The sequence below is a fragment of the Orbicella franksi genome, chromosome 14 (genome assembly GCF_964199315.1).
Source record: "Orbicella franksi chromosome 14, jaOrbFran1.1, whole genome shotgun sequence".
NCBI lineage: Eukaryota > Metazoa > Cnidaria > Anthozoa > Scleractinia > Merulinidae > Orbicella > Orbicella franksi.
In genome coordinates, this window is record NC_138158.1 from 15,645,257 (window position 1) to 15,672,420 (window position 27,164).

At 39.4% G+C, this 27,164-nt stretch overlaps 3 protein-coding genes and 1 pseudogene across 3 annotated transcripts in view; all 4 read left to right on the forward strand.

Moving 5' to 3' along the window:
- Positions 1-26,021, forward strand: part of LOC145467377 (pyroglutamylated RF-amide peptide receptor-like) — a 115,653-nt gene extending 89,632 nt beyond the window's left edge. Inside the window, exon 6 of the mRNA XM_081450935.1 lies at positions 26,004-26,021. The gene's annotated coding sequence lies outside the window, so the exon portion shown is untranslated. The remainder of the gene's footprint in view (positions 1-26,003) is intronic.
- Positions 8,101-15,554, forward strand: LOC145467490 (allatostatin-A receptor-like; annotated as a pseudogene).
- On the forward strand, positions 15,711-17,965 carry LOC145467337 (uncharacterized). The gene has a single exon (XM_081450887.1). The coding sequence runs from the start codon at positions 16,123-16,125 to the stop codon at positions 17,905-17,907; it is 1,785 nt and encodes a 594-aa protein (XP_081307013.1). The 5' UTR covers positions 15,711-16,122; the 3' UTR covers positions 17,908-17,965.
- LOC145467473 (pyrokinin-1 receptor-like) overlaps positions 24,157-27,164 on the forward strand; it is a 7,519-nt gene continuing 4,511 nt past the window's right edge. Inside the window, exon 1 of the mRNA XM_081451033.1 lies at positions 24,157-27,164. This exon is cut by the window's right edge and continues 903 nt beyond it. The gene's annotated coding sequence lies outside the window, so the exon portion shown is untranslated.

Below are 27,164 nucleotides of genomic sequence, written 5' to 3' on the forward strand. Positions count from 1 at the left end.
CGAATTGCGGTATGATGTTTCATTTGTGCACGCGAACTGTTCTCGATCTGGTTGTTTGATCGCAAGTTAGCTTTCATTCTTGGCAAATTTTCTTTATGTCAGGACGAAAACGCAAGAAAAGTTCTTGCCCATTTTCGTCTTCGAAGAAGCCGAAGAGGCGAAAATCTGGTGGAACCCACAGGTTCAGCGTCGAACAAGATCTTTGGCTCTGAGCGACCGTGGATCGCACTGTAACCAAGAAGAAGGGCTGAAGGAACTCGATGACACTAGTCCCGCCAATGAAGCTAAAGGACAAAATACAACAAGTGCTAGTCGCACGAAATTGCTGGAGAACGGACGCGATTCCGAAACTTCCACGACGACAGAGTCAAGCGCAGATGTAGATGTAGACTGTAGGCAGAGTAGACCTCGAGATTTCCTCTTTTTGGCTTCACGAGGCATGGTTTCAAGAAATGTCTGGAGAACGGAGAAGCCTAAACTTAAACAGCATAACACCAATGCTGCCGACGAAATCTTTTAAGTAAAATAAATCACGGCAGTTTAACTTCTAGTTTGTCGCTTTTCGGACAATTTCACTGCGACAGGTTTCCGCGCCAGCATTGTTGTGGTAAACTGACCAATGCCGACATCTGTCAGTGCGGAGGAGATTTTAAAACTATTCAAACCAATTCCATACAAGGTTTTTTGTCTGTTTCTCGATAAAATAAAACCGCATATCAGAATGAACATTTCTAGTTCGTTTACGCGCGTCTTCCGATGAAATTGGCTGAAAATCGGCAGGTATGTTCCAGAATACCTCCTTCGACAAAGGGTGTCGGGCTTTGTTTAATTTTGCTTCCGTTTCAAAGTTATGGCCTCTTTAGTAGAAGGAAACGTCCGCATTAAAAATATCAAAGTTTAGTAGGGTGTAACAAAAAAACAAACCACATCTGGAAAATTGCAGACACCCTTTTTGAGGGTGATGTGTGAGAAAACATTTCCGATGTAAATCGCACCGCTCCGATAATTCACGCGCGGAAGCGAACCAGTTTAAGCGAAGCAGTGTTTCTGGGTATTTCTTTCAATATCACTGCGACCATAACTTTTTTAGAAAATTTCAATGAAACGATTGTATTCTATAACTATTAAGCTTTCAGAAAATGTATAGGTTGATCAGGTTTTCTCTCAGAGCGCCGGCTTAAGAGCGCGATTTCCAAACACTGTCAATCCACCTACCATGATACCTTAAATCTACTCAAGCTAAGCTGATATCGATAATTCGCGCTCTCTCAGAAAACGCCTGCATGCTTTTTGAAACACCTGGGCCCCTGTAACTGACACAAAGACAATCCAGTGTACTTTGTAAAACTGACGTAGCTATCTTCTAAGTTACGTGGTAAAAAAACTATCAAACCAAGACAAACCATAAGGTGGCATATAATAAAGGTACTATGTTTCCTCTCCTTTAATTTGTACACAGGAAACATTAATTGACGAAACATTCATTGGATATCTAATATCTCTCACATTTAGTGATTGCCGCTTTTGTTTTCTCCTACATTATACCAGTGCTCAGTTCAGTTGTTAGTAATTCATCCTTCCTTATCTCTTCATTAAACCTAGAAGGCCTCCCGACTGTGTAACATCCACAACATTCAGTCATGCTACAATCATCTGGCATTGCCATAGCAACGGTACACTCTGTACTCGTCGTGATAGACATCGTCGGAAATTGTCTCGTTTGTGCGATCATAAAGAAACATCGAGACATGAGGTATGTTGAAACTAAAATAGCTATAATATCACTGCCAGTTTGAAACACTACTGAAGGCTTACACAACAACTTTATATGAGAGTGAAATAGAAAATGGCTGGCTTGAGATTTATACATAGTCTGATGTGAACATGGCAGAGCGTTTGAGAGAACTAGAAAGAGATTGATTTTTTCGGAAGTTCTTCAATAATAAGTTCACGTATTCAAATTTACATCGGAGTAAAAGAATTGCAACTCAGGCAACCCATCTCTTTTAGATTTTCAAACTGAACAACGTCACAACGCAATCGGGAATGTTAAAATTGGTTATTTCCTTAATACGAAAGTCCATTGGAGAATTTACATGTAGATAATATTACCAAGCTCTTATCTAATTCAGCCATTCTTCTGAAGTTATGCAAGAGAGGATAAAGAGTAAGAGAGTAAGTCATTCATAAAGGCCTTATTCTTAATGTAATCTCTCTAATTCTAAATAATGTCACTACGCACGTAACATGGAAATTTTCGTGGCAGATGAAAATTAATGTAAAGCAGCTTGTGCTGTCCAGGTGAGGAAAGTGCTTTTTTCTAGGCCCTCCTGAAGTTCCCGAAGCCTGAAATGGTCTAAAAATAATTTAAGAGGGATTACCTTGGTAATAAGGCCTATTTGAAGAATTAATTCTCTTAACCTTCATCCTCTGTTGATTTGTGATATTCCACAGGACTCCCATCAACTATTTACTTGCGAACCTGGCTGTAGCGGATGCCTTGTTTGCGTGCTTTTTTACACCACAGACTTTCTTGAGGATCTCTCCCACCCACCCAGGGGGAACAACTGGTACAGTTTTATGCAAATTAGTGACGGGTGGATACCTCGCATGGACTGCTGCAGTCTCCTCAGTAGTCACTTTGGTTGCAATTGCCGCTGAACGATATTTTGCGGTAATCTATCCTGCTGGTAACGTGGGCAAACTTACCAAGGGTAAACTGAAGGTGCGTCACTTACAAAGTCCAATTATTACTATTAATATGTACCAAACCAGTGGATAGTTTTTTTCACGCATTCTGATTGGCTACTTAAGCTCGGAATAGGCAAGCATTTATGAAAAGGGTCTATAAGCAAAATGCTTTCTTTGTTTTTTACTTTGACAGAAGAAGACATATTCGCAGTCTATGAGGCAGCTGTAGCATTCCTTTTGATTAAAAAAAAGTTCAATTATTGCTATTAGGATATAAACCAAACCTGTGGACAGTGATTTTAACGCATTCTGATTGGCTACAAAAACTCTGAATAGTTGTACTATCTGCCTCCCAAGCTCGTGAAAAAATGTTTTCTTTGTTTTCTACCGTAGAGGGCCTCTAACCTTTAAATACTTGAGAAATCACTAAACAGATTCAATCTATCGCGTGTTAAGGTGCCCTTAAAATCGGATCACTCTACCTGTGTATCAGTTTCATCTTACGTCAAAGCATATTTTGAGATGGTTGAATCAGTATACCAAAAACTTGACAATTTAATGAAAATATATTTCCGGTTTTTCAGATAGATCCTCGTTGAGCCTGATATATAAAATAATTATAGGGAAACATCTAGTTATAACTCAGTTGTCGCATAAATTAAACTTAAAATAACACTCACGTGACAAGAGCGCAAAGTCAAGTCGTTGTTTATGAGATTATCACGAGTTTTGTGCCGAATTTTCCGCGAGTATTTCGAGTTTTTCAGTTGCATTGGCAAATTGTTAGCTTACATTATTGATGTCGTTAAAGAACACGAAAGGTCGTGCCCGTTATCTGGTGCAAAGAAGGCACACAAAGTGTAAAGGTGTCTCGAAAATTTCCAGTAAGGATTGGGCCGATGCACAAGACAAACAGGAACTAGCTAGGTGACTATAAGAATCCTTTATCTGCGATGAAATGTTTTAAAAAGATGTCAAACCAGACCTACTAATCTAACTCATTAACAGTGCGAGGCGTATTGTTATTCGTTGAAACACGTACCTAAAAGATACTTTGATACGCTAGCAGGCTTAAACAGTCGTCTGTTTTATGCTTAACTATTTCAGGTGATCATTCCTGGTTCTTGGATCTTCGGATTGTTAGTCAACATACCAATGTTAATGGCCTTCAACTTAAAAGACAATGCTTGTAAGTGGATGGATAAAGAATGGCTGAAAAAAGGTTTTTCTGTGCTCTGGTCAGCCATTGTAGTTGCGGCCATGGTACTGATGGCTGGGCTGTATTCCAGAATCGTGTACACCCTGTGGTTCAAACGTAATGCTGAGAATCAACTCACCTTCCCACAGAGGGTAAGTATTAACAAACAAGTTCAACACGTGAACATTTTTCTTTCACTTTCCCGACGATAACTACTGAAGTATTCAAATGAACGTTCATGACTGAAACCTCTATATAGCTACGTTTATTCGATCATATTCTGGTGCCCCAAACATTCTAGAAACGTTTTGTTTTAGCGTTATCGTTACTCTCCACCATGCAGTTACCAATGCAAACAGTCGCATGCCAAATATCATTCTTTCTGTGTTTCAAAATGTCTTCACGGTTGTAAATACTGTTAATACTTAAATTAAAAGGTTTGTTTAGTCTGTGATCCAGCAAATACTTCCTTAAAGTGCACTATGATCAAATTCTCGATACCCATTTTTTTACATTTTCGTACACAATAGGTCTTTCCTAGATATCTTGGCAAATTTCAATCTATTACGAACTTCAGAACACATGTTTTTTGGACCTTTATTTCCGAGAATTTACGGCCGCCATAAATTTTCCTTGCTTCAAGTCTTGGTTGAGAATTGGAGAAATGACGTCAATTTCTCAAAATACCACACGCGTTGAATTATAATGACGATTAGTTCAGCAATTCGCACTTAGAATATCAAAAACTTTGGCTCAGATATTCGTGCAATTTTCTACATTAATCGTTATTATAGTTTCAACCCGTGCAGTATTTTTGAGGAAATGACAACGTTTTCTCAAATTCTCAGCCAAGACTTGGAACAAGGAATATTAATGGCGGCCGTAAACTCTCGGAAAGAAAGGTTCAAAAACCGCGGGTTCTAATGTTCGTAATAGATTGAAATTTGGCAAGATATCTAGGAAAGACCTGTTGTGCACGAAAATGTAACAAAATGGATATGGGGAATTTCATCATTGTAGCACTTTAAGAGAAACTGATATTTTCACCTTGCCAAAAATATCAGCTACTGAAGACTTTAATTCCGTTAGTTCAGTTACCAGACTCCTAGTCCAGGACCGCACTTCCAAATCAATATCTCGCTGTTACAGATTACAACACCATTCTCAAATTAATTTAAATCAATTTGTCGGCTCTGTTCTAATTCTTCTTTTATTATTTGAATTTGTAACATTAGGTAGCAGAAATGCCACCCTGTATAAATTGGAGAGTAAATGAAGTTTTGCATGTTTTTCTGTCTGTCTGTCTGTCTGTCTGTCTGTCTGTATATATGTATCTTGTACGCACATAACGTTCTCATTGTGACACTGTTAGGGATATTTATCTGTTTGCAAAAAAAAAAAATTGACAACTCATTTGTTACTATCTAAATCGGATTCACGTCTCTCTCTACACGCAGGGCGTTCTGGGAGTGCGGAAGCGAGTCACTTTAATGGGGGTAACTGTCACTGCCATATTTGGAATCTGTTGGGCGCCTGACGTAATTGCACACAACTTAGACTACTTCACATCCCTTAGTGTCAGTAAACAAGCGTACGCCGTTATTCATTTGCTAATGCTGTTCAGTTCCGCTGTCAACCCATTTGTGTACGCTCTGGTTAACACAACCTTCCGAGAAAAGCTAAAAGGAATGTTATGCTGTAGCTGTACCGACTCCACGGGATCCACACCAAATCGAGTTTGCCAACAAAATTTAAACTCCACGTTAGGGACATCAACTTTGGTGTGATCAAAAAATCTAAAATCAGTTTTTAATGCTGCCTTTTTTGCAATTAAAGGAAAATGTGACGACATTATACAGATTGGAGAGGCAAAGTTATGATAAACGTTAGTACTTTAAACTGCCTTGAGAGACAGCGATTCTCCTCTCTTTCTCTGAGCAGAGAGAGAAGGGAATCTCTCACAGGGTAGGCAACTTTACAGGAGTATTACCTTTCATAGATCTGGCAGGAAGGTTATTGCAATTCCTCAATTTAGCGCTGAGACCGCTATTTACATTTGGTAGTTTAAGGGAGTTCACTTATTGGAAGAGGGGGTGTTTATTCGTTTTTCATAAATATCACAATGTGACCCAGTTCTTTAATGAAAAACAGAACCTTTAACTCAAGAATTTTCATGTTTAATATTCAGTGCTTCACAGTCCATCCATAGTTCATTCGTCTAATTAGTCTATTAACTGTCAATGCCTTGAATGACACTGTCGCTATGGGCACGCTTAGCTTGTATAAAGAAGGTGCTTAATGAATTTGGAATAGGGGAGGGGGGGGGGAGCGCTTATTAGGTTATATAGCATAACACATCTATAGGTATGTACATTAAAAACACACAGCGCGACCGGCTCCCAGGTGTCTTACACCAATAAATAACCCACAGGCCATAGGTCTAAATATTTTCAGGCTTTAATGCCATCACAGCTGCTTAAGTTGTGTATGTAAGAGCTGCATGATTATTCATGTATTTACATTAATTAGTGTTTATTATTCGTTCACGAGCACGTGCATCCTCCTGCGTTATTATGGGTAGCCAGCACCCCTATCAATTTTGCTTTTAATTAATAATAATAATTATTGTAATAAATTATTTCTAGATCTGGGGTGAAATAAAAGTTTTGTTCTTTTGTTTCTTGTTGTTGTTGCATACGTTTGATGGCTCTGCAGATATAAACAATAGCTTCCATTTGGCGCAAAAAAATTGCTCAGAAATTTTTCCGTGGACATTATCTGTTCTGAGAAGCAAACACAAGAGTGAAGCTAGAGGAAAACTGTCAGTTCCGAGGAGTAGATAATGTCCAAGGACAAATATGCGATCAATTTTTTACAGTCAAATGGAGGCTATTGTCTTTATTATCCTTATTATCCTTTCCTTTAGTAATATTTCCTTTAATATTTTTCTCAACACGCGTGATCTGAAAATTTGGGAATATCACTCGGATATTCCCCAGTTTTAGCTGGGCATATTCAGTCACGTGACGCGTTTACACCAGTCGCGTGCAAACGAAAATATCTGATGGATTATAAAGCTAGGTACTATACGTGATTGGTTGTCAGTTTCGCATGCTGAGCTCAATAACTGCTCGCAGTATCGTTATTAATGATTGAATAACCGTTTACCAAAACCTGCCTTTACAATACGTCTGCAATTCTCTTAGAATGCAGAAATTTAAGCGTCAAAACGTTTCAAATGATAAAGAAAACTGATGTAACTCTCATATGAAAATACAGACAGCTTTTAATTTTGCTACCATTTTTTTTTTATAATAACTATTTAAATAAGGCCCCATTTACACTACGCCAGAGAAATTTGAAAACGGAGGTTTCACCCTGAAAACGCATCAAACGTTTTCCGCTCACATTACGCCGGAGAAATTTGAAAACGCAAAAATTACCGGTCATTTTGGATTTGTGTTTGAGGAAAACTCGGTCAGGGAAATCACTGGATTATCGTGACATCATCATTCTCGAAAAGCTCCTGTTTTCAAAATAATTTCCCTCCAAACTAAAGCGCAATGAAGGCATTTTCAAATTCCTCCGGTTTGAAGAGCATTTTCGGAAGGCTCCGTTTTCGTGATGGCTCAGTGTGGACAGTTGGCCTAAAGATAGCAATAAAGCTGCGTTTTTAATTTTCTTCGGCGTGGTGTGAACGGGGCTCAACATAACGAGCACCGGCTGGTAATCACGTGGTCCAAGTTGTATAAATTTTCTTACGATGATTATTGAACTGCTGTCCTTCATAATCCTTTTCTTGCGATGTCATCAGTGATAGCAGTTTTTTTGGACTGGCTACAACATTACCGTTCAACTTCTCCGATTGTCCACAAGTGAAGTGTTTTAGGTAAGATTGTCATTTTGCATTTATTTTCTAAGATTCTAGACATTTCATTAATAGCTTTTAAAATATCAAAAAATGTGCTAAAAGTTGGTAGATATTATCTGCATATTGTATTAAATCATTTTGTTTTAAAGGTGTGAAACATATTGAAGTAAAAGAATTGCTAAAACAGGACTTGAATAAAATTTTTTAAGCAAATAATAATCGTAGGACAATGTAACAATGAGGAAACACCCTGTAAGAACACGTTCGCTAAAAGCTGTACCTCGACAACTCGATAGAGGAACAGAATTTCCCAAGCTGCTGACATTATGATGAAGCGGGCAAAGAGAACGTGAATTTTAATCATTCAAATAAATAAGTGGATTTCTTTTCTTTTCCATCAAGAGTTTCTTAAAATTAATAGAAACCATTTTCTTCGCGTTCCTATCGAGTTGTAGCAACACAAGAAAAAGTTTGAAGCAGGAATTTCGGTAGTAGATTTTTCTGTAACCAGAAGTGAAGGTTTGCATAAGAAATGTTGCAGCAACACGAGCAGCAGGCAATACATATTTATCTCTGTCATTAAACCTGGAAGCGCTCGATAGCGCTCAAATATTCACAAAATGTTTCGCAGGGTTTAACCGGCTGACCGGAACGTGGAACTTTTGCCGCTGAGGAGATCTATTTTTTTTAGTACTCCAGTTTTTTGATGGTAGTCTTTTATATCTAAAATAGAAATAGTGGTTCCTGTGGATTCAAACTTCTTAATCTACATGAGTTCAAACTCAGTTCGTGAAAAGACAATCATTTTAAAAAAGGCTACATCGTAAACAACAATGCTACCCAGAAGCTTTATACTGCAATTTATATTCACGCCATTCTGCTGTAACTATCCTTCTTATCCGCGCAGTATAGAATGGCGTCGAATGGTGAGCGACAAACTAAACCATACTTTCAAAGATAAACAGTTTATATTAAAATATCCCAATACGAGAATATCGAAGTCAGGTGTCAATCAGGTTTTAAATGAAAATTCTTCTTTTCAATTCTTATTATTAAACTGTCTGCGTCATATCTCCCATCTATTGTTTTAAAACTGTCGTATATCTGATCAGCATCATCTCATGTTAGAACATCTTTGAATAAAGCATAAATTTCTAGCAATAATCATTATGTTTATTATTATGTATAAAATAAGGAAGAGGTCATGTATTTAAAGCAATAGTTTAAGCAGGACTAAATAAATTCCAATTACATACGCATCGATCCAGTATTCTTTTTTTTTTTTCTTTTAAGCAGCGCTGGTTTTAATTTGCTACCTGGAGTTTGTCTATTTTTTAAAAAGAAAAATTCTAGTTTTTAATCTTTTAATTTTTTTTTTTTTTCTTTTTCATGTTGCTGCCAGGTGGGCAGTACATGTTCGTATGTTTAAAATGATAAGACTGTCTGTAGTCTTAAAAACCCAAGATAAGTATAGACAAGGAATCGAGTTGAATTGTCAAGATACCTTCTCCATCCCATTTTAAAGATCGCTTTTAATATGCATTCAACGTGAGAAAGGTAAGGACATTTGCTTCTCACAATCTTTCAAAAATAGGAGCGCTGAGAAAAGCTCATCACTATTATTCTATCCAAGCTTGTGTGGTAAAGATTCGACAAAGTTCGATTTCATTGAAGGCCTTATTTTTTTTCACCTGATTCAAGAAAAGGTTATCAATTGGGCGCATGATTTTCTAGGACAGAATGGCTACAGCCACCTTGTTTCTGTCTATCTGGAATTTGTTAGCTAGGCGTATTTTAGCTATCCAACAGAACCAGGCGTTTTAGAGGGGCAGGGCGCTATAGCGTTACAGTTAGCGGAATTAAAACAAAAAAAACAAAAAAAACATGTGTCTCCCATAAACCCCCTGTTAGACCGGTTAACTTATGAGAGTGAGGGAGTGCATTTTGATCTAGCAAGCGCCATCATTTTTTGGACTTAGATAGGAAGAAGCGTCATAGACAGTAGGATTAAAGTAATCTAACATGGCGGCAAATCTACTCAATCACCTAATGTTCATAATCCACGCTCCCTCAGAAAAAGGTCGCTATGCATTTTGAAACAATTGCCCCCCAAATGTCATCTTAGGTTCTTCATTGTCTGTACCTTGTTTCAAAGTTATGCGCGAAGGAAACTGCTTAACTATACGTATACCGACCATGACATGGAAACTGTTCCATCGCATTGTGGATACGGTGCCATTTACATGGATTTACAGGTTAGGTTTTACATGCTCGGCCTGGTCTCCTAACGTGTTCGTTTTTCTTTTTTTGCAATTTTGTTTCCTCGATGCACATGTGTCCCTGTAACGGGAGCAAAGTCCATCAAAGATACTGCATAATATGTCCTTCGTTACTAACTTACAGGATCAGATAATCATCATAAAAAAAAAAATTAAACTAACGTAATCATATGGTGTGATGTAATGAAGGCATGAAGTTTCAATCTCCTTAATTTATATTCAAGGTAACATTACCAGACGAAATATTCATCAGATATTCAATAATCAGTACTTGGCACTTCCGTTTTTTCTCACATGTCAAGTATCCACAAATAATCATCTAGTTATCAGGAATTCACTCCTCCTTATCTCTTCATTAAACCTAGCAGACCTCGCGACTGTGTAACATCAGCAACAACATTCAGTCATGATCGAATCATATGGCATTGCCATAGCAACGGTACACTCCGTACTTGTCATCGTAGACATCGTTAGAAATTGCCTCGTTTGTGCGATCATAAAGAAACATCGAGACATGAGGTATGTTAAAACTAAAATAACTAGAATATCACAGCCAGTTTGAAACACTACCGAAGGTTGTTACAGCGACTTCACATAGCAGTGAAATAGAAATTGCATGGTTAGCTTGTGGTTTACATAGCCTGATGTGAACATGGGAGAAAAGTTTTTAAAGTTCTTAGATTACATGTTCACGGATTTGAATTTTCAGCTGGCATAAGATGTACAACTCAGGCACCTCAGCCGTTTTCAACTAAACAATGCATTCGAAAAGGTTAAAATTAGTTATTTCCTTAATACGAAAGTCCATTGGAGAATTTACATTCCTAACAATATTTCTAATGTACACGGTTCTTGTACATTCGCACAAGTAGATAATATTACCATGCTTCTGTCCAGGTCAGCCATTCTTCTGAAGTTATGCAAGAAAAAATGAAGAGTGAGAGAGTAAGTCACTCATAAAGGCCTTCTTCTTAAGGTAATCCCGATGAGAATATTTCTAAACATCGCCTGCGTTGATGCAGCTTGCGTTGATATCGATATTTTTGTACAGGATAAAAACGAGTGAAAAACAGTTATTTCGGCTGTGTACCTGAGCAAAAACTGCGTCACAGGAGTGCCTTTTTCAGACCCCCAAGGGATTCCGAAACCAGGAGTGATCTAAAAATAACTTGAGATGGATTAACTCGAGTATATTTGAAGGACTGACTCTTTTACTCTTCATCTTCTCCTAACTGAAGTATGTATGTATTTATGATATTCCATAGGATTCCCATCAACTATCTACTAGTGAATCTGGCTGTAGTGGGTATGCTGTACGCGACCTTTATTACCCCAAACACTTTCCACGGGCTCACTTCCACCCACCCAGATGGTATGGCCGGTACAGTTTTATGCAAATTGATGACGGGTGGAGGCTTGGCATGGATTCCTGGAATTTCCTCGGTAGTCACTTTGATTGCAATTGCTGCTGAACGATATTTTGCGGTAAACTATTGTGTTGGTAACATTGGCAAACTTACCAAGCGTAAACTAAAGGTGCGTCACTGACAAAGTGTGATTACTAGTAACTATAGAGTGATTATTAAGAAGAAACGTGTTTTTAGTATGTCTACGCAGATGGTTAATAGTATGAAAAAGAAAACTGAGTCGGTATATTAAGCATAACACGTTCCTATTTCAGATGATCATTCCCGGTTCGTGGATCTTTTCATTGATAGTCCATATACCTCTGTTCCTGGCCTTAAACGTAACGGACAATTCCTGTGTGTGGATGGTTGAAGAATGGATGCCAAAAGCCTATTATTTGTACTGGTCAGCCATTGTAGTTCTAGCCATGGCAATAATAGGTGGGTTGTATTCCAGAATCGTGTACACCCTGTGGCTCAAACGTGATCCTGAGAATCAACTCACTTTCCAACAGAGGGTAAGTATTAAGCAAAGAAGTTCAATACGTGAACATTTTTCTTTTAGTCAATCTTAGGATGTTGGCGGGAAAGAAAATTCGCAGTATTTCTTCCTTTCTAGTCTATGGATATTAAGAGGTAAGCCTCAATGAAAGTTCTCCCCGTACGCCAGTTTTGATCTTCTTGATCCTCTATGGGTGCCCTAATCGAACTTTTCCGCGTACCAAGGCCTCGCCAGCTAAGTAGGGGGGGGGGGGGGGGCAGCTATTTCGACAAGAACCGTAATGATTATGACAGAATGTGGTTGGCACATTATGTTCAAGTGTCACGCTCTTTTTGTGAGAGTAAGATCGTGACAGTGTGACTGTGACATCATGTCTGACATTCGCATTGTGACGGACAACAAAAGGCCCATCGATTTACAAAATTCAACTCATGATAATAGACAAAGTTTGATATAGAGATTGTAATCCTCACCTGTGACTGACGCTGTCAATAACTTAAATGTCCCTGCGATATTTTGATTGAAACATTGCCATTAATATTGCGATACTATGACACCATTTGCAGGCCTTTTTTTGACAATTTACTTTCAAATTACTTTGCCGATTCATTCGTTGCTATTTTAACTGGATTTATCTCTCTCTCTCTGCACACAGGGCGTGCTAAGAGTGCGGAAGCGAGTCACTTAAATGGAGCTAACCGTCACTGCCATATTTGGAATCAGTTGGGCGCCTGACCTATTTGCGTACAACTTAGACTACTTGACATCCCTCAGTGTTAGTGAACTCGCATACGCTGTTATTCATATGCTAACACTCTCCAGTTCCGCTGTCAACCCATTTGTGTACGCTCTGGTCAAGAAAACCTTCCGAGAAAAGCTTAAGGGAATGATATGCTGTAGGTGTACCGGCTCCACGGGATCCACACGAAATCGGGTTTTCCCACAAAAAGTCATCTGCACAGCAGGGATATCATCTTTAAAGTGATCGAAAAATCTAAAACATTTCTTCTTTGAATGCTTTGTTTAAAGTTAAAAGGACATTGTGACATGGAGAGATAAAGTTATGAGAATGATTCTCTTCTCCCAGCAACTACAGAAGAAAACGACGATCGCGGATCGGGGATCGCAGATCGCAAAACGTTCTGCGATCGTCTGCGATCATATGGAAACACACTTCTGCGATCGTCTGCGATACTGTGATCGTGATCGCAGACGACCGCAGACGATCGCAGAAGATAGAACCATGTTCTATTAATGCTTTTAATGTTGGCTTAAAGGCTTAATGGCTTTAATGCTTTAAAGCTGGCTTAATGGCTTAATGCTGGCTTAAATGCTTTAATGCTGGCTTAATCCTTTAATGCTCTGGCTTTAATACTGGCTTTAATGCTTTTAATGCTTTTAATGCTTTTAATGCTTTTAATGCTTTTAATGCTTTAATGCTGGCTTAATGCCATGTTCTATCTTCTTCAACCGTCTGCGATCGTCTACGATCAATTGTGATCGTGCGATCATATGGAAACCAAAGTTGTGCGATCTGCGCTCGAAACGTATCCATAATATTTTGAATTCCGACCCATGGTTCAACGCTTCTTTGCAACAAAGCAACCGCTTATTTGTTGTAAACATGGCTGGCGTTGAACAAGGTAACGTTAGTAACGAGAAATTTATGGAGGAGGTTGCGCGATATCAGTGCGTTTACCACCGTAACAGTAAAGATTTGAAAGACAAAAACAAAGAGGCTAACTGCTGGAAAAAAAAGGGGGAGAAATTTAATTTATGGGCGGCTGAAGCGGAGGTCAAATTCCGCGACATAAGAACTGCGTATGGTCGTTATCTGAAGCGATTGAAAACGCCACTTTCTGGATCGGGGCGAGATGCAGTGCCAAGGGAATTTCAAAATAGGTTGACTAATTAAATAAAATATTTGCCTGCGAATAGAATTTTTATGTTTTATCCCTCTGGTCTTTTGTTGGTTACAGTCACGTAGCATTGCGTGACACAGGGTAGGGGTGGAGGTGAAGGTCAATACATCGCAACCCCTCTTGGCAAACGGCTTGCTTAGTGACCTCGCTAGCAAGCGTGGTCGTGCATTCGCTCAGTTTTTATCAACGAGCGAAGACACTCATTTGAACTTTGCGAAAGTACGGTAAGCATTTTTTCATTTTGCACATCGTTTAGGCATTCTTTAGTTTTCGGATCCTTTTGTTTCGTTTCCGTATCTGTTTTTCTCCCGTTAGGAGCGTACAATTCTTTCGCGAGTTCAATTTCACGCGTGTTGTCATGGCGAGCGCCGTCCCGAAAGTCCTCATTTTGGGCCATTCATTCGTGAAGCGACTACAATCCGACTTGCAGGCTCCTTTCGATGCTCGTGCGGATAGTAATTTTCACCTTGAGGGGACTGCTACGGTGCATTTGTTCGGTGTTGGCGGTCGAACCGTTGAAAAGCTCCGTCGCTATGACCTCCACGTGGTCACGCGCCTTGCTCCAGATGTAGTCATTCTGGAGGTCGGTACGAACGATCTTTCGAACGTAAGACCGGAGGTTGTTGGCTCGTCCATAGAGGAGCTTGTCAGGTCGCTTTTGGACGTTTTTTCGGTGACTATGGTCGGAGTTTGCCATGTCATTCCACGCGGCGTTTACTTCACAGATTGGGAGGATTTTCTTCAACGCGCTGCGATTCTGAACAATTATGTTCGTGTTGTGTTAGAGCCCTTTCCCAACGCTTTCTGCTGGACTCACAAGGATTTTTCTAGTCCCCATAAGGACTTGTATTTAGCGGATGGCGTTCATGTTAATCCTTTGGGGCAGTATTTCTTATATCGGAGCTACCGGGGCGCCATACTGCAAGCTTTGGGTCGTCTTAGGTCTTAGGCTGCATGTATTTCATCATACCCCCTCCCGCCCTTTTATGACGTTAATATTGTTTTGGTACTTGTGGCACAATCGGTTATTGCCAACCATGAATACATGTGATGTAGCCTCCTTCATTGATACTTCAGTTGTTTTACTGGCCTGTGATGGGTATCTATAAATGTATCTATCATTTTTGAATGGTTTTTGACTTTTATAAGGCTTATGTTAATGTTTACCTCTGAGGTTTCGCCCTCGAGGCCTGTTATCATTATATACCTTTGAGGTTTCGCCCTTAAGGTTGTTATCGTTATTTACCTTTGAGGTTTTCCCCTCAAGGTTTTATATTTGCCTTCGAGGTTTCGCCCTCGAGGTTGTTGTTGTTATTTACCTTCGAGGTTTTGCCCTCAAGGTTTTTATTTACCTTTGAGGTTTTGCTCAAGGTTGTTATCATTATTTACCTTCGAGGTTTCGCCCTCAAGGTTGTTATCGTTATTTACCTTTGAGGTTTTCCCCTCAAGGTTTTATATTTGCCTTCGAGGTTTCGCCCTCAAGGTTGTTGTTGTTATTTACCTTCGAGGTTTTGCCCTCAAGGTTTTTATTCACCTTTGAGGTTTTGCTCAAGGTTGTTATCATTATTTACCTTCGAGGTTTCGCCCTCAAGGTTGTTAGATCTTTGCCTTTGGGGTTTCGCCCTCAGGGTTGTTATAATTATTTACCTTCGAGGTTTCGCCCTCAAGGTTGTTTTATTTTTGCCTTTGAGGTTTCGCCCTCAACATTAATCATTATCATGCAAATGCTCATCACAGCTGTCCAGAAGAGCCTAACAGGTGAGACCATCAGACCTGACCAGTTGTTTGTATCATCCAGTCTACCACTTGATGCTCGTGTCTCCGATGAGATCAGGGCCAAGATATGGAATGAGGAATATATTGATTTTGGAACCCTTATTGCAAATCCTCAGTTAGAAAATAAATATAGTGTAACAGTAGATACATGTAATGCTGAGAAGGGTTCCATCCCCTCTCTCTGCCTGGAACCAGTCTCCAAACCAAAGAAGATTACGACCATTGAAGCATGGAATAGCTGCTTTTTAATTTTTGTAGGGGTTTACACCTCTAAGTACCCAGCCGAGGCCCCTGCCTTGATGAAATATGGCGAGATCATCCAGGACTTGGCGGCCAGGGGTCACAATTGGAGTTATTATGACCAAAACTTTCGTTTTCTACGGCAACGACAGGCCTCTTCCTTTCCTCGGGGGGTTTTGCATGGGGAATTGTGGCTTCGTGCTCAATCTCCTATAACCAGGAGGCCACAACCTGAACATGCTGCTAAGCCCCGGGTGCGGGCAAATTTGCCTAGAGTTCCTGCCGGTTTTTGTTTTAAATATCACCGGGGCCTGGTTTGTCCAGGCTGTTCTTTTAAGCATTCCTGTTACAAGTGTTCAGGGGACCATAGGGCAACTCAGTGTAATTTTCGTCCCCCAAGTAAGCCAGCCAATAATAACACCCAGTCTGCCAAGTCCAAATCTCCCAACGCCAGTAAAAGTTGATAGGTTGATTTCTCTGCTGTCGGGGTACAACCATTCCACTGCGGAATTTCTTTACTCTGGTTTCAGTTTCGGCTTTCCAATTCAATTTCAAGGCGAAAGAGTGTCTTCAACAGCCAAAAACCTTGTTTCTGCTTTTCTACACCCCACGGTTGTAGACGATAAAATTAAGAAAGAGCTTGATTCCCATAGGTTAGCCGGTCCTTTTCATTTTCCTCCACTTCAGCCATTCCGTATATCCCCATTGGGAGTTGTGCCTAAAAAGATCCCAGGTGAGTTTCGTTTGATACACCACCTGTCTTATCCAAAGGGCTCCTCAGTCAATGATGGTATTGACTCTGAGCATACCAGGGTTTGCTATGCTACTGTTGATGATGCAATTCAATTTATCAAAATGGCAGGTCCGGGATGCTTTTTGGCGAAAACTGACATTAAAAATGCCTTTAGGATTATACCAATTCGTCCAGATGATTACAATTTGCTTGGTATGCAGTGGAGGGGCTTGTATTATTACGACCGGTGCATGCCTATGGGATGTTCTAGTTCTTGTCTCACCTTTGAGACTTTCAGTTCTGCAGTGGAATGGATTGCAAGACAGAAATTGAACATTGATCACATTTTGCATCTTTTAGATGATTTTCTGATTGTAGCCTCGTCAGCTAAATTATGTCAAGACCAATTAAATCAGTTTTTGAGTCTCTGTTCTTACTTAGGCATTCCCATGGCACCTGAAAAAACTTGTGGCCCTGCCACTACCTTGTTATTTGCAGGTATTGAATTGGATTCCATCTGTTCAGAGGCTCGCCTACCTCTTGACAAAATTCACAAAAGCACACTGTTGATTTCAGAATTTTTGAAGCGTAAAAAGGCATCTCTGAAGGAGGTCCAGTCATTGATTGACCTATTAAATTTTGCCTGCTCGGTCATCAAGCCAGGTAGAGCCTTTTTAAGGAGACTGATTGACCTTACGGTAGGGGTCAAGTCGCCTCATCATCTTATTCGGCTTAATAAGGAGGTCAAAGAGGATCTAAAAGTTTGGCTCTCATTCCTGGCTGAATTCAATGGCCGGTCCTTTTTCATTGATGATGCCTGGCACAGTTCTTGCAAATTGAGCCTTTACACAGATGCCTCGGGTGCAATTGGTTTTGGTGCAGTTTTTGGTAGCAGATGGTACTATGGGAGATGGCCACAAGCTTGGGCTTATTGTAATATTGCTATCTTAGAGTTTTATCCGATCGTCTTAAGTTTGTACCTGTGGGGACATGAAATGAGTAATCAATGTGTCTTGTTCTTTACCGACAACGAGGCACTTGTTCATGTTATCAACAAGCAATCATGCAAAGACAAACCGTTGATGAGTTTTGTTAGGAAGCTGGTTTCTATTTGTTTACGACATAACATTGTCTTCAAGGCAAAACACATCCCCGGAATCTACAACAATTTAGCGGACTCTCTGTCTCGATTACAGGTACAGACTTTCAGACGTTTGGCTCCAGCTCATATGGATCAATGCCCCACAGAGATTCCCCGGTTTCTGCAGCCTCAGAACTGGCCACCATAGTCTCAATCCTTGTGAAATCAAGCCTTCAGCCATCGTCCCTTCCTACTTACAAAAGGGCTTGGAAGCTATATAATCAGTTTTTACATTCAACTTTTCATGGGGTTCCTATGAGACTTCCTATTTCACCCCCTAATTTGGCACTGTTTATTGCTTATTTGTTTGATAATCATTATGCTCCATCGACAGTTAAAAGTTATGTTTCTGCATTGGGATATTCCCATAAGCTGTCTGGATTTCCAGACCCTTCTCAAGCATTTTTTATCATGCAAATGCTCAATGGTTACAGTAAACTGGGCGCCCGTCTGGATAGCCGGCTTCCAATTACTCTTCCAATTTTGCACAAAATCATTGAAGCGGCTTCTAGATTTTCATGTTCCCGGTATCAAATTTGTCAATTTCAAGCCATGTGCTCGATTGCCTTCTATGCCTTTCTGAGAGTCGGTGAAATGACTTCCACTAAAAGGCATGGTCCTCAACCTTTACAAATCCATCAGGTAGTGAAGCTGGTGAATGACTCCAATGGTATAGTTTCATTAAAGCTTACATTTCATGATTTTAAACACAATTACAACCAACCCCCTTTTTCTATTGTTATCACTCGTGCTCCTACTTTTTTCCCAGTCCAGTTGATGTTAGATTATTTAGCTCTGCGGGGTAATAAGCCCGGCCCCCTTTTCATGACATCACTTGGTCATCCAGTTTCTCGTACCACCTTTACCGACCAACTGTCTTTAGCGCTTAAATTCTGTGGGCTCAACCCGGCACGTTATAAGGGCCACAGTTTTAGGATTGGGGCTGCTTCTTATGTTGCGGACCGGGGTTTATCTGATACCCAGATACGGGTTTTGGGCAGGTGGAAGTCCAATGCCTTTCATAAATATATTCGCATTCCTTAGGTATCAACCTAGTTCCTTTTGTTGTAAGACCTGCAGCTTACACTGTCTTTTTATTCAGGAAATATGACACTGATTAGTATGAGTACATGTAGCTGTTTCGGTCATTTATAATTATGGTTCTGTAATAATTTCCTGGATATACGGGACTGATTAGCAAGGGCAGCAGTTCCTGTATCTTGTGTGGTTTAAAACCTATTCTCTAATGGTTTATATCCAATTGATTAGCAATGTTCTTTAATACTGCTTGTTCAGGATTTATGGCACTGATTAGCAAGGGCAGCAGTTCCTATATCTCCTGTTGTTTAAAACCTATTCTCTAATGGTTGCTATCGAATTGATAAGCAGTGTTCATTAATAATGCTTGTTAAGGATTTATGGGACTGATTAGCAAGGGCAGCAGTCTCCATATTTTCCTTCTTTTTGATTCAGTAGTTTTGACTAGTTTCATCGTTTAAAACCTGTTCTTTAAAGGGCATACTCCATTTCTTATTATGTTCTTGTCATAATGCTTGCTTGGGATTTATGGGACTGATTAGCAAGGGCAGCAGTATCCATATCTCCAGTAATTCAAGGACTATATTGGACTGATTAGCAAGGGCAGCAGTCTCAATATTTTCCTATATAGTGAATAAGTATATTTGACCAGTTGTGATGTTTTTATTTTTGCCACTTTTTGTGAGTGCTGTATTTCCTGGGGTGGGGCAGCATCATAATTTTCATTATAATGCTTTTGGCGTTTTGGTTGCCCTCACCTTTACTGGGCCAAAATATTTCTAACAGATTGTAAATTTTTGTATGAATTACAAATTGATTATTTTAATAAATCCGGCTTTGGGCTTTCCCTCAGCCATTTAACTCCAAACATTTGTGTGAGAGTTAAATTATTATTGGCCAGTAAACGAGCTCAGTTAATACAGCACTCAGTTGATATGTTAATACCAGAAGCCCAGAGGGGAAAACATAAAAGAAGAAATTAATTTGCTTGCAGCAAAATTTCCTCCTCGACGTCCGCCATATTGTTTGCTGCGATTTTCCCGCCAGCACAACGCGCGTGTAATTTTGACAGTTCCGTTGTCCGAAATGTATGCAACAGTCGGCTCTGCGATCGCCTGCGATCGTCTGCGATTATATGGAAACAACTTTCTTTGCGATCGTCTGCGATGTGCGATTTGCGATCCGCGATCTTCTGTGATCGTCTGCGATTATGTGGAAACCAACCTTTACGATGTAGCCCTTTAAATCGTTTTCCTTCACGAATAAGTTTTTGTTGCGTATAGATTCAGAAGTTTGCCAATATTTTCATTGAACCCTGTCTTGGCTAATTTGTGGATAAATACTGGCGATTTATCAACATGAAGTTGATGTGGGTAAATGAACCGCGTAACGACTTCGTGCACGTGACGTTTCTATCGGGCAGCTGACATTTCGAGCCTTTCTTAGGAACAAAGCGATCTTTTAATCTGTTAAAAGCACTTAATGACAGGGGCCAGTCATTAAACATGGTTTTCAATTTTCTCGGAAATTCCCCAGTTTTCCGTCAAGTGACGCGTTTAGAACAATCGCAAGCGAGCAAAAACACTTAATGAATGATAACCTAGCCTAACCTATGAATGATAACCTAGCCTTATTTTTAGCCTATTCTGATGATTTTTCAACCTATGGATGGACTCACTCTGGTTTTAACCACTTCTGCTTCGAAGATATCCATGGATGTTTCTTCGATGGTTTTCTTCCTGACAATTTTAGACGTGAATTTAGCCTGGTTGGATCTCACGTGGTTATAAGACGGCAAGAGTTCAGTAGTCTTGAAGTGTTCCAACCATGCTCAAAACAGGCTAAGCATGGGTCTACCTGTTTAGTTCTTCCCTCGAAACCTTTTGTCATGGATTTGACAGTGCATGTTGATATATCTTCAAATCCAGGACCTGAATCTAACTAAGAAATTACCTCAAGGTCGGTTGGATTATATCATCATTCATTTCGGTCGCCACAACTTATTACATATTCAAGAAGTGAGTTGTTATCAGTGCGGCGTTTTTCGCCGGCTCGTTTGCCTTTTCATCTGGTTTCGGTCTTAAAGGATTTCAGTTTGCTTCGGACAAGAGGATGTAGAGCAGGTGTATGGGCGAAGTTACGAACGAGGCAGAGGAGCATAAGGACGGTTGTTTCAAATCGAAATGATCGTTTTTCGAAATTTGCATCTTTGCTTAATCGCGACAATCTCGTGAAGGTGCAGATCTCACAAGTTGCTAACACCCAGGATACTTCTCACGCGAACAACTTTTGTTTGCTCAATTCCAGGTCAATAAGGAATAAATCTAGCGTACTGAAAGACTTTGTTGTTGACAAGGATATTGATCTTCTTGCTTTGACGGAGACGTGGCTCAGACCTGGAAATATTGATTGTGTTGAGATTGGTGATTTATGTCCCACTGGTTATGATTTTATCCACATTCCACGGGAATCGAGAGGTGGTGGTGTCGGCTTGCTTTTCAAAGAAAGTATGGATATTAAATGCAAAAATAGTGAGTGGAACACTTCCTTCCAGTCGTTCGAATTCTTGGATGTTCGTTTCAAGAGCTCAAAGATGATCAGGATGATAATTATTTACCGCCCACCGTCATCTGTGCCTTTGTCAACATTTTATCATGAATTTTCTCTCCTGCTTGAGGAATTGGCCACAGCATCAGGCGAGCTTTTAATTGTCGGTGATTTTAATCTACATGTGGATTCTTCGCGTGATGTCAACGCATTGCATTTTTGTGACCTAATAGCATCTTTCGATCTGAAACAATGGGTGACTACGCCGACTCGCACAAGTGGTCATATCTTGGATTTAATCATTACTAGAAATCAGTGTAAACTTATAGACAATGTTATGGTTCATGACCCTTTGATTTCTGATCATTACGCTATTTTTATGCATTTATTATTGCACAAACCACAATTTCCAACAAAAACTATTCGCCACCGGAAGCTGCGTTCGATTGATTATGCTGAATTCAATGACACTATCATGAATTCGTCCTTGTTTGACGAATCACGGCGTGATTTGGATTCGTTAGTTGATTCCTATCATCGGGTCTTGAAGTCCACCCTTGATGTTTATGCCCCCGAAAGGACCCGTGAGGTAGTTCTTCGTCCTTGTGCGCCTTGGTATTCAACTGACATTAGTGTTCAAAAGAACATAAGGAGGAAGCTCGAACGTAACTGGCGACGTACAAGATTACCTGCAGATAGAGAACGGTATGTGTTTCAGAACAGTGTTGTTAATGACATGATTGCCTCCGCGAAGCACACATTTTATTCATCAGTGATCCAGGAAAACTCAGGGAACTCTGGACTTCTTTTTAAGACAATAGAGAAGCTTCTGCACTCCAATCCAGTCCAGCGTTATCCATCTGGGCCTAATAACTGTTCTCTGTCCGAATCATTCGTTGAATATTTTAGTGACAAAATTGTTAAACTCCGCAATGATCTTGACAAAGTTGATGGAACTCTGAATGACGGTCAAGTTACTTCATGCAATGCTGAGTCTGAAAGCTGTCTAGCTGGTCAGCTGCTAAGTGAATTTAAACTGGTCACTGAGGAGGTCGTATCTGGTTTTGTGAATCACCTGTGTTCAAAGTCCTGTACACTTGATCCAATTCCATCTTCAGTGTTCAAAGGGTGCCGTCATTATCTGCTTCCAATGATCACTCGTATAGTTAACTTGTCTCTTACAAGTGGCCAAGTACCTGATAGATTCAAGGTTGCCATGTTGAAGCCGTTGTTGAAAAAGAGTGGAGCTGATCATGAACTATTTTCGAACTTTCGTCCTGTCTCCAATTTATATTTTCTATCCAAAGTTACGGAGAAAGCAGTTGCAGCACAATTAATGGACCACCTTAATGATAATGAAGGCTTATTAGAAGAATTTCAGTCGGCATATAAATCTCATCACAGTACAGAGACTGCGCTTGTGAGAGTTCAAAATGATATTTTGAAGGCTATTGACGATAACAGATCGGTTATATTACTATTGCTCGATTTATCGGCTGCGTTTGATACTGTCGATCATTCGATTTTGTTATCTAGACTACAGAATCGCTTTGGTATTAGGAACACTGCTCTTAATTGGTTTCATTCGTATCTTCACTCACGCGAACAGTTTGTTTCTGTTAATGGAATTGAATCGTCAAAGAAGAATTTACCCTACGGGGTACCACAGGGTTCTGTACTGGGACCCTTGTTGTATTCCCTTTATACAAGTCCGCTGGGTGACATAGCCAGAAAGCATAGCATACCGTTTCATCTCTATGCAGATGACACACAGTTGTACTTGTCGTTTACGTCCAACTGTCCTAATCATCTATCAAGCTCAAAGATGGCAGTAGAATTATGTGTTAAGGACATTGGGGACTGGATGCTGCGCAACAAACTTAAGTTAAATCGGGATAAGACTGAACTTTTGGTTATTAGTTCTAAATATCGTCCACGACCACCCCTCGACTATATACGAGTTGGTGATGAAGTAATCAAGTCTAGTAAACAGGCCAGGAATTTAGGAGTTGCATTCGATCAATGTTTGGATTTCAAAGAACACGTTAAAATAACCTGCAAGAGCGCATTTTTCCGCATTCGTAGTATAGCTAAAATTAGGCGATACCTATCCCAGAGTACTACTGAGACCATTGTTCACGCTTACATAACATCGCGTTTGGACTATTGTAACGCCCTACTGTACGGTCTCCCAAAGTATCTGATTAATAGACTTCAGCTTGTACAGAACTCAGCAGCTCGCTTTGTTACCTTGACTAGAAGGCAGGAACACATCACACCAATACTAAGGAGCTTACACTGGTTGCCAGTTCATTTTAGGATTATTTTCAAAATATTGTTGTTAACTTACAAAGCTCTGAATGGACTGGCCCCTGATTACATTAGAGACCTACTGCAATTTAACATTTCTGGTCGGACACTAAGATCTTCAAACAACAGGTTGCTTGATGAGCCTAGAGCAAATCTTAAAACGTATGGTGAAAGGGCTTTTTCCGTGGCGGCACCAAGGCTCTGGAATAAACTACCCCTCCAGATCAGACTTTCATCATCAGAGGCAGCTTTTAAGGCTAATCTTAAGACTTATCTTTTTAAGCGTGCATCTGATTTGTAGTTTTTACTTTTTATTTGTAGCCTAATTGTATTATATAGCGTATTTAATTCTTAGGATTTTAACTTTTAGGATTTAGGATTTTAGGTTTTTAAAGAATCAGGATTTTAATTTTAGAGTATTGTAAAGCGCCATGGACAATTAGTGGAAAATGGCGCTATATAAATGTATATTTATTTATTTATTTATTTATTTATAACTCTGGATATTTTGTAGTCACCAGTCCAGCGCGATCGCATCATTTCTGTCTACGAAATACGGAAAATAGATAATGTTGGCCAACATTGACGCGGAAAATGAAACAAAAGCTATTGAACAAGCCAATAAAGTATTCAACGAATATCTAAAAACAAACTTGTTGAAGAAAGTGATGGGGAGACAAAACTTTTAGCTATGAATGAAAGCTTTGTTAAGTTTTCAGGTTAAATTGGTTTCGCAATAAATGCCATGAAAAAACGAACTTGGTTGCCGGTTTGAATATTCTTCGGCGCGCATAATTATCACAGATCTCGTATTTCTCACATTTACAAGGTGCTGCGATCGCTTTACTTTGCTTGTGTGGTATTTTTGAGAAAATGACGTCATTTTCTCAAATTCTCAACCAAAATTAACTTGGAACAAGGAAAATTAATTGAGGCTATTGATTCTCGGAACTAAAGGTCCAAGAAAACGTGAGTTCTAATGTTCGTAATAGATTGAAATTTGGCAAGATATGTAGGAATTAAAGACCTATTGAGTAAGAAAATGTAAAGATTCGGTACCGAAAATTTGAACATAGTGATACTTTAATATAATATGCAGATAATACCGACCAACTTTTGTTAAATTTCTGATATTTTAAAAGCTATTGTTATAATATCTAGAAACTTGGAAATAAAATTGAAAACTGATATCTTACCTTAAGAAACGCTTAACGGACGGAGAATCGGAAGAGTTGAACGATAATTCTGTGGCCAACCCAAAAACCCGATATCGCTGCATGATGACATCGGAAGAAATGGGAAAGACAGCGGTTCACTAATCATCGTATAATCTTTATACAACTTAGACCATGCGTTTACCATCCGCTGCACGTTATGTTAGGCCCCGTCCTCACTACAGGGGCACCCAACAGATCGTTTCGGTAAATTATCTGTTCGAAGGCCTTTATTTCCCTCTGATTTTCTAAAGAGAATTATCACCTCGAACTTTCGTGATATGAGAAATTCAATGTCTGTTGTTTTCGGAATTAGAACATAGTGACACTTTAATATAATATGCAGATAATACCGACCAACTTTTGTTAAATTTCTGATATTTTAAAAGCTATTGTTACAATATCTGGAAACTTAGAAATAAAAATGAAAACTGATATCTTACCTCAAGAAACGCTTAACGGACGGAGAATCGGAAGAGTTAAACGATAATTCTGTGGCCAACCCAAAAACCCGATATCACTGCATGATGACATCGGAAGAAATGGGAAAGACAGCGGTTCATTAATCATCGTATAATCTTTATACAACTTAGACCATGCGTTTACCACCCGCTGCACGTTATGTTAGGCCCCGTCCTCACTACAGGGGCACTCAACGGATCGTTTCGGTAAATTATCTGTTCGGAAGGCATTTAATTCCCTGTGATTTTCTTAAGAGAATTGTCGCATCGAACTTTCGTGATATGAGAAATTTAATGTCTGTTGTTTTCGGATTGTTAAAAAATGTCGTTTTGAGTACCGAAAAAAGGTCAGCTATCATTTTTTGGAAAGGCGATAAGGCATAAGGTTTTCGGGAAAAGGGCAAAAAAAGCCCTAATAAATTCGAGAATACTCAAGTTCCCCTAGAATAACCGAACAGGTAAAATTTTTCTTAGCGCAACCTAAAATTAACCTACAGAGCTTTAAAAGTACTCTAGATAGCCTAAAACAGCGTTTAAAAGCATTCGAGAGAAAACGGTCCTGACACTACGCCGGAGAAAATTGAAAACGCAACTTTATTTCTACGGTCAGGTCTACCATCCACGCCAATCCGTCAGGAAAGCGTATTTTTTCGTAAACGCTGTTCAAACCAGAGCAAATTGAAAACGCCGGCCTTGCGTTTTAGTTTGGACAGAAAACATTCTCAAAACGGTGCTTTTCGAAAACGATGACGTCACGATAATCATGTGATTTCCGTGCTCGAGTTTTCCTCAAACACAAATCCAATATGACCCGTGATTGTTGCGTTTTTAAAATTATCCGGCGTAGTGTGGGCAGGACTTTATTTGAGTAGTTATAATAAAAATGACAGCAACATTGAAAGCTGTCTCCATTCTCATATTAGAGTTGCATCAATTTTCCTTGCCTAAGCAACATTTTGACGTTCAAATTTCTAAAGTTACATAAATTTCAGACGTATTGTAGAGGCAGGTTTCAATAAAAGGTTATTTATTCACGAGTAAAGATACTGCAAGCAGTTTAACCAAGCTCAGCATGCGAAACTGATAACCAAACCTCTATTTGACTTCAAAAAAATGTCCGGGTATTTACTTTGTCTTTGGACATTATCTGGCTGTTATAATAACTTTTCAAATAACATAAACATGCACCGGGTGGTGAGCACATGGTCCAAGTGGTATGAAAATGATATGACGATTAGTGAACTGTTGTCTTTCATAATCCATTTCTTCCGATGCCGTCATACAGTAATATCGGGTTTTGGCCTGTGTACCAAAATTAACGTTCAACTTCTGCTGTAATTCTCCACCCGTTAAGCGTTTGTAAGGTAAGGATTATCACTAACGAGAAATGATTTTTCGTTATTATTTCCAAGTTTCCAGATATTGTATTTATGACTTTTAGAATATCATAAATTTAGCGAACGTTTCTCAGTATTGTCACCTATTGTACTAAATAGGTTCTTTTAATGGTGTGAAAACATTAAACCAAAAGAATTGCTAAAACAGGACTTAAATAATAATTTTCAATCAAATAAGAATCGTATAACACGCAACAAAACATCCAGTAGGAACACGGTCTCTTAAAGCTGTACTTCCAGAAATCGATAGAAACACAGAGGTACCAGAGCTGTTGACATAAGCATGAAGCGAGCAAAGAGAGGTTGTATTTTGAGAATCGAAATAAATAAGTGACGTTCTTTTCTTTTTGCCCCAGTGTTTCCTAAATAGAAAACATTTTCCTCGCTTTTCTATCGCGTTATAGAAAACTCCTGTATATTTTTCTGTAACCAGAGGTG

Excerpts from the sequence above, each read along its gene's own strand:
- LOC145467337 (XM_081450887.1), top strand. The coding sequence starts at position 16,123 with ATGCTGCTAAGCCCCGGGTGCGGGCAAATTTGCCTAGAGTTCCTGCCG.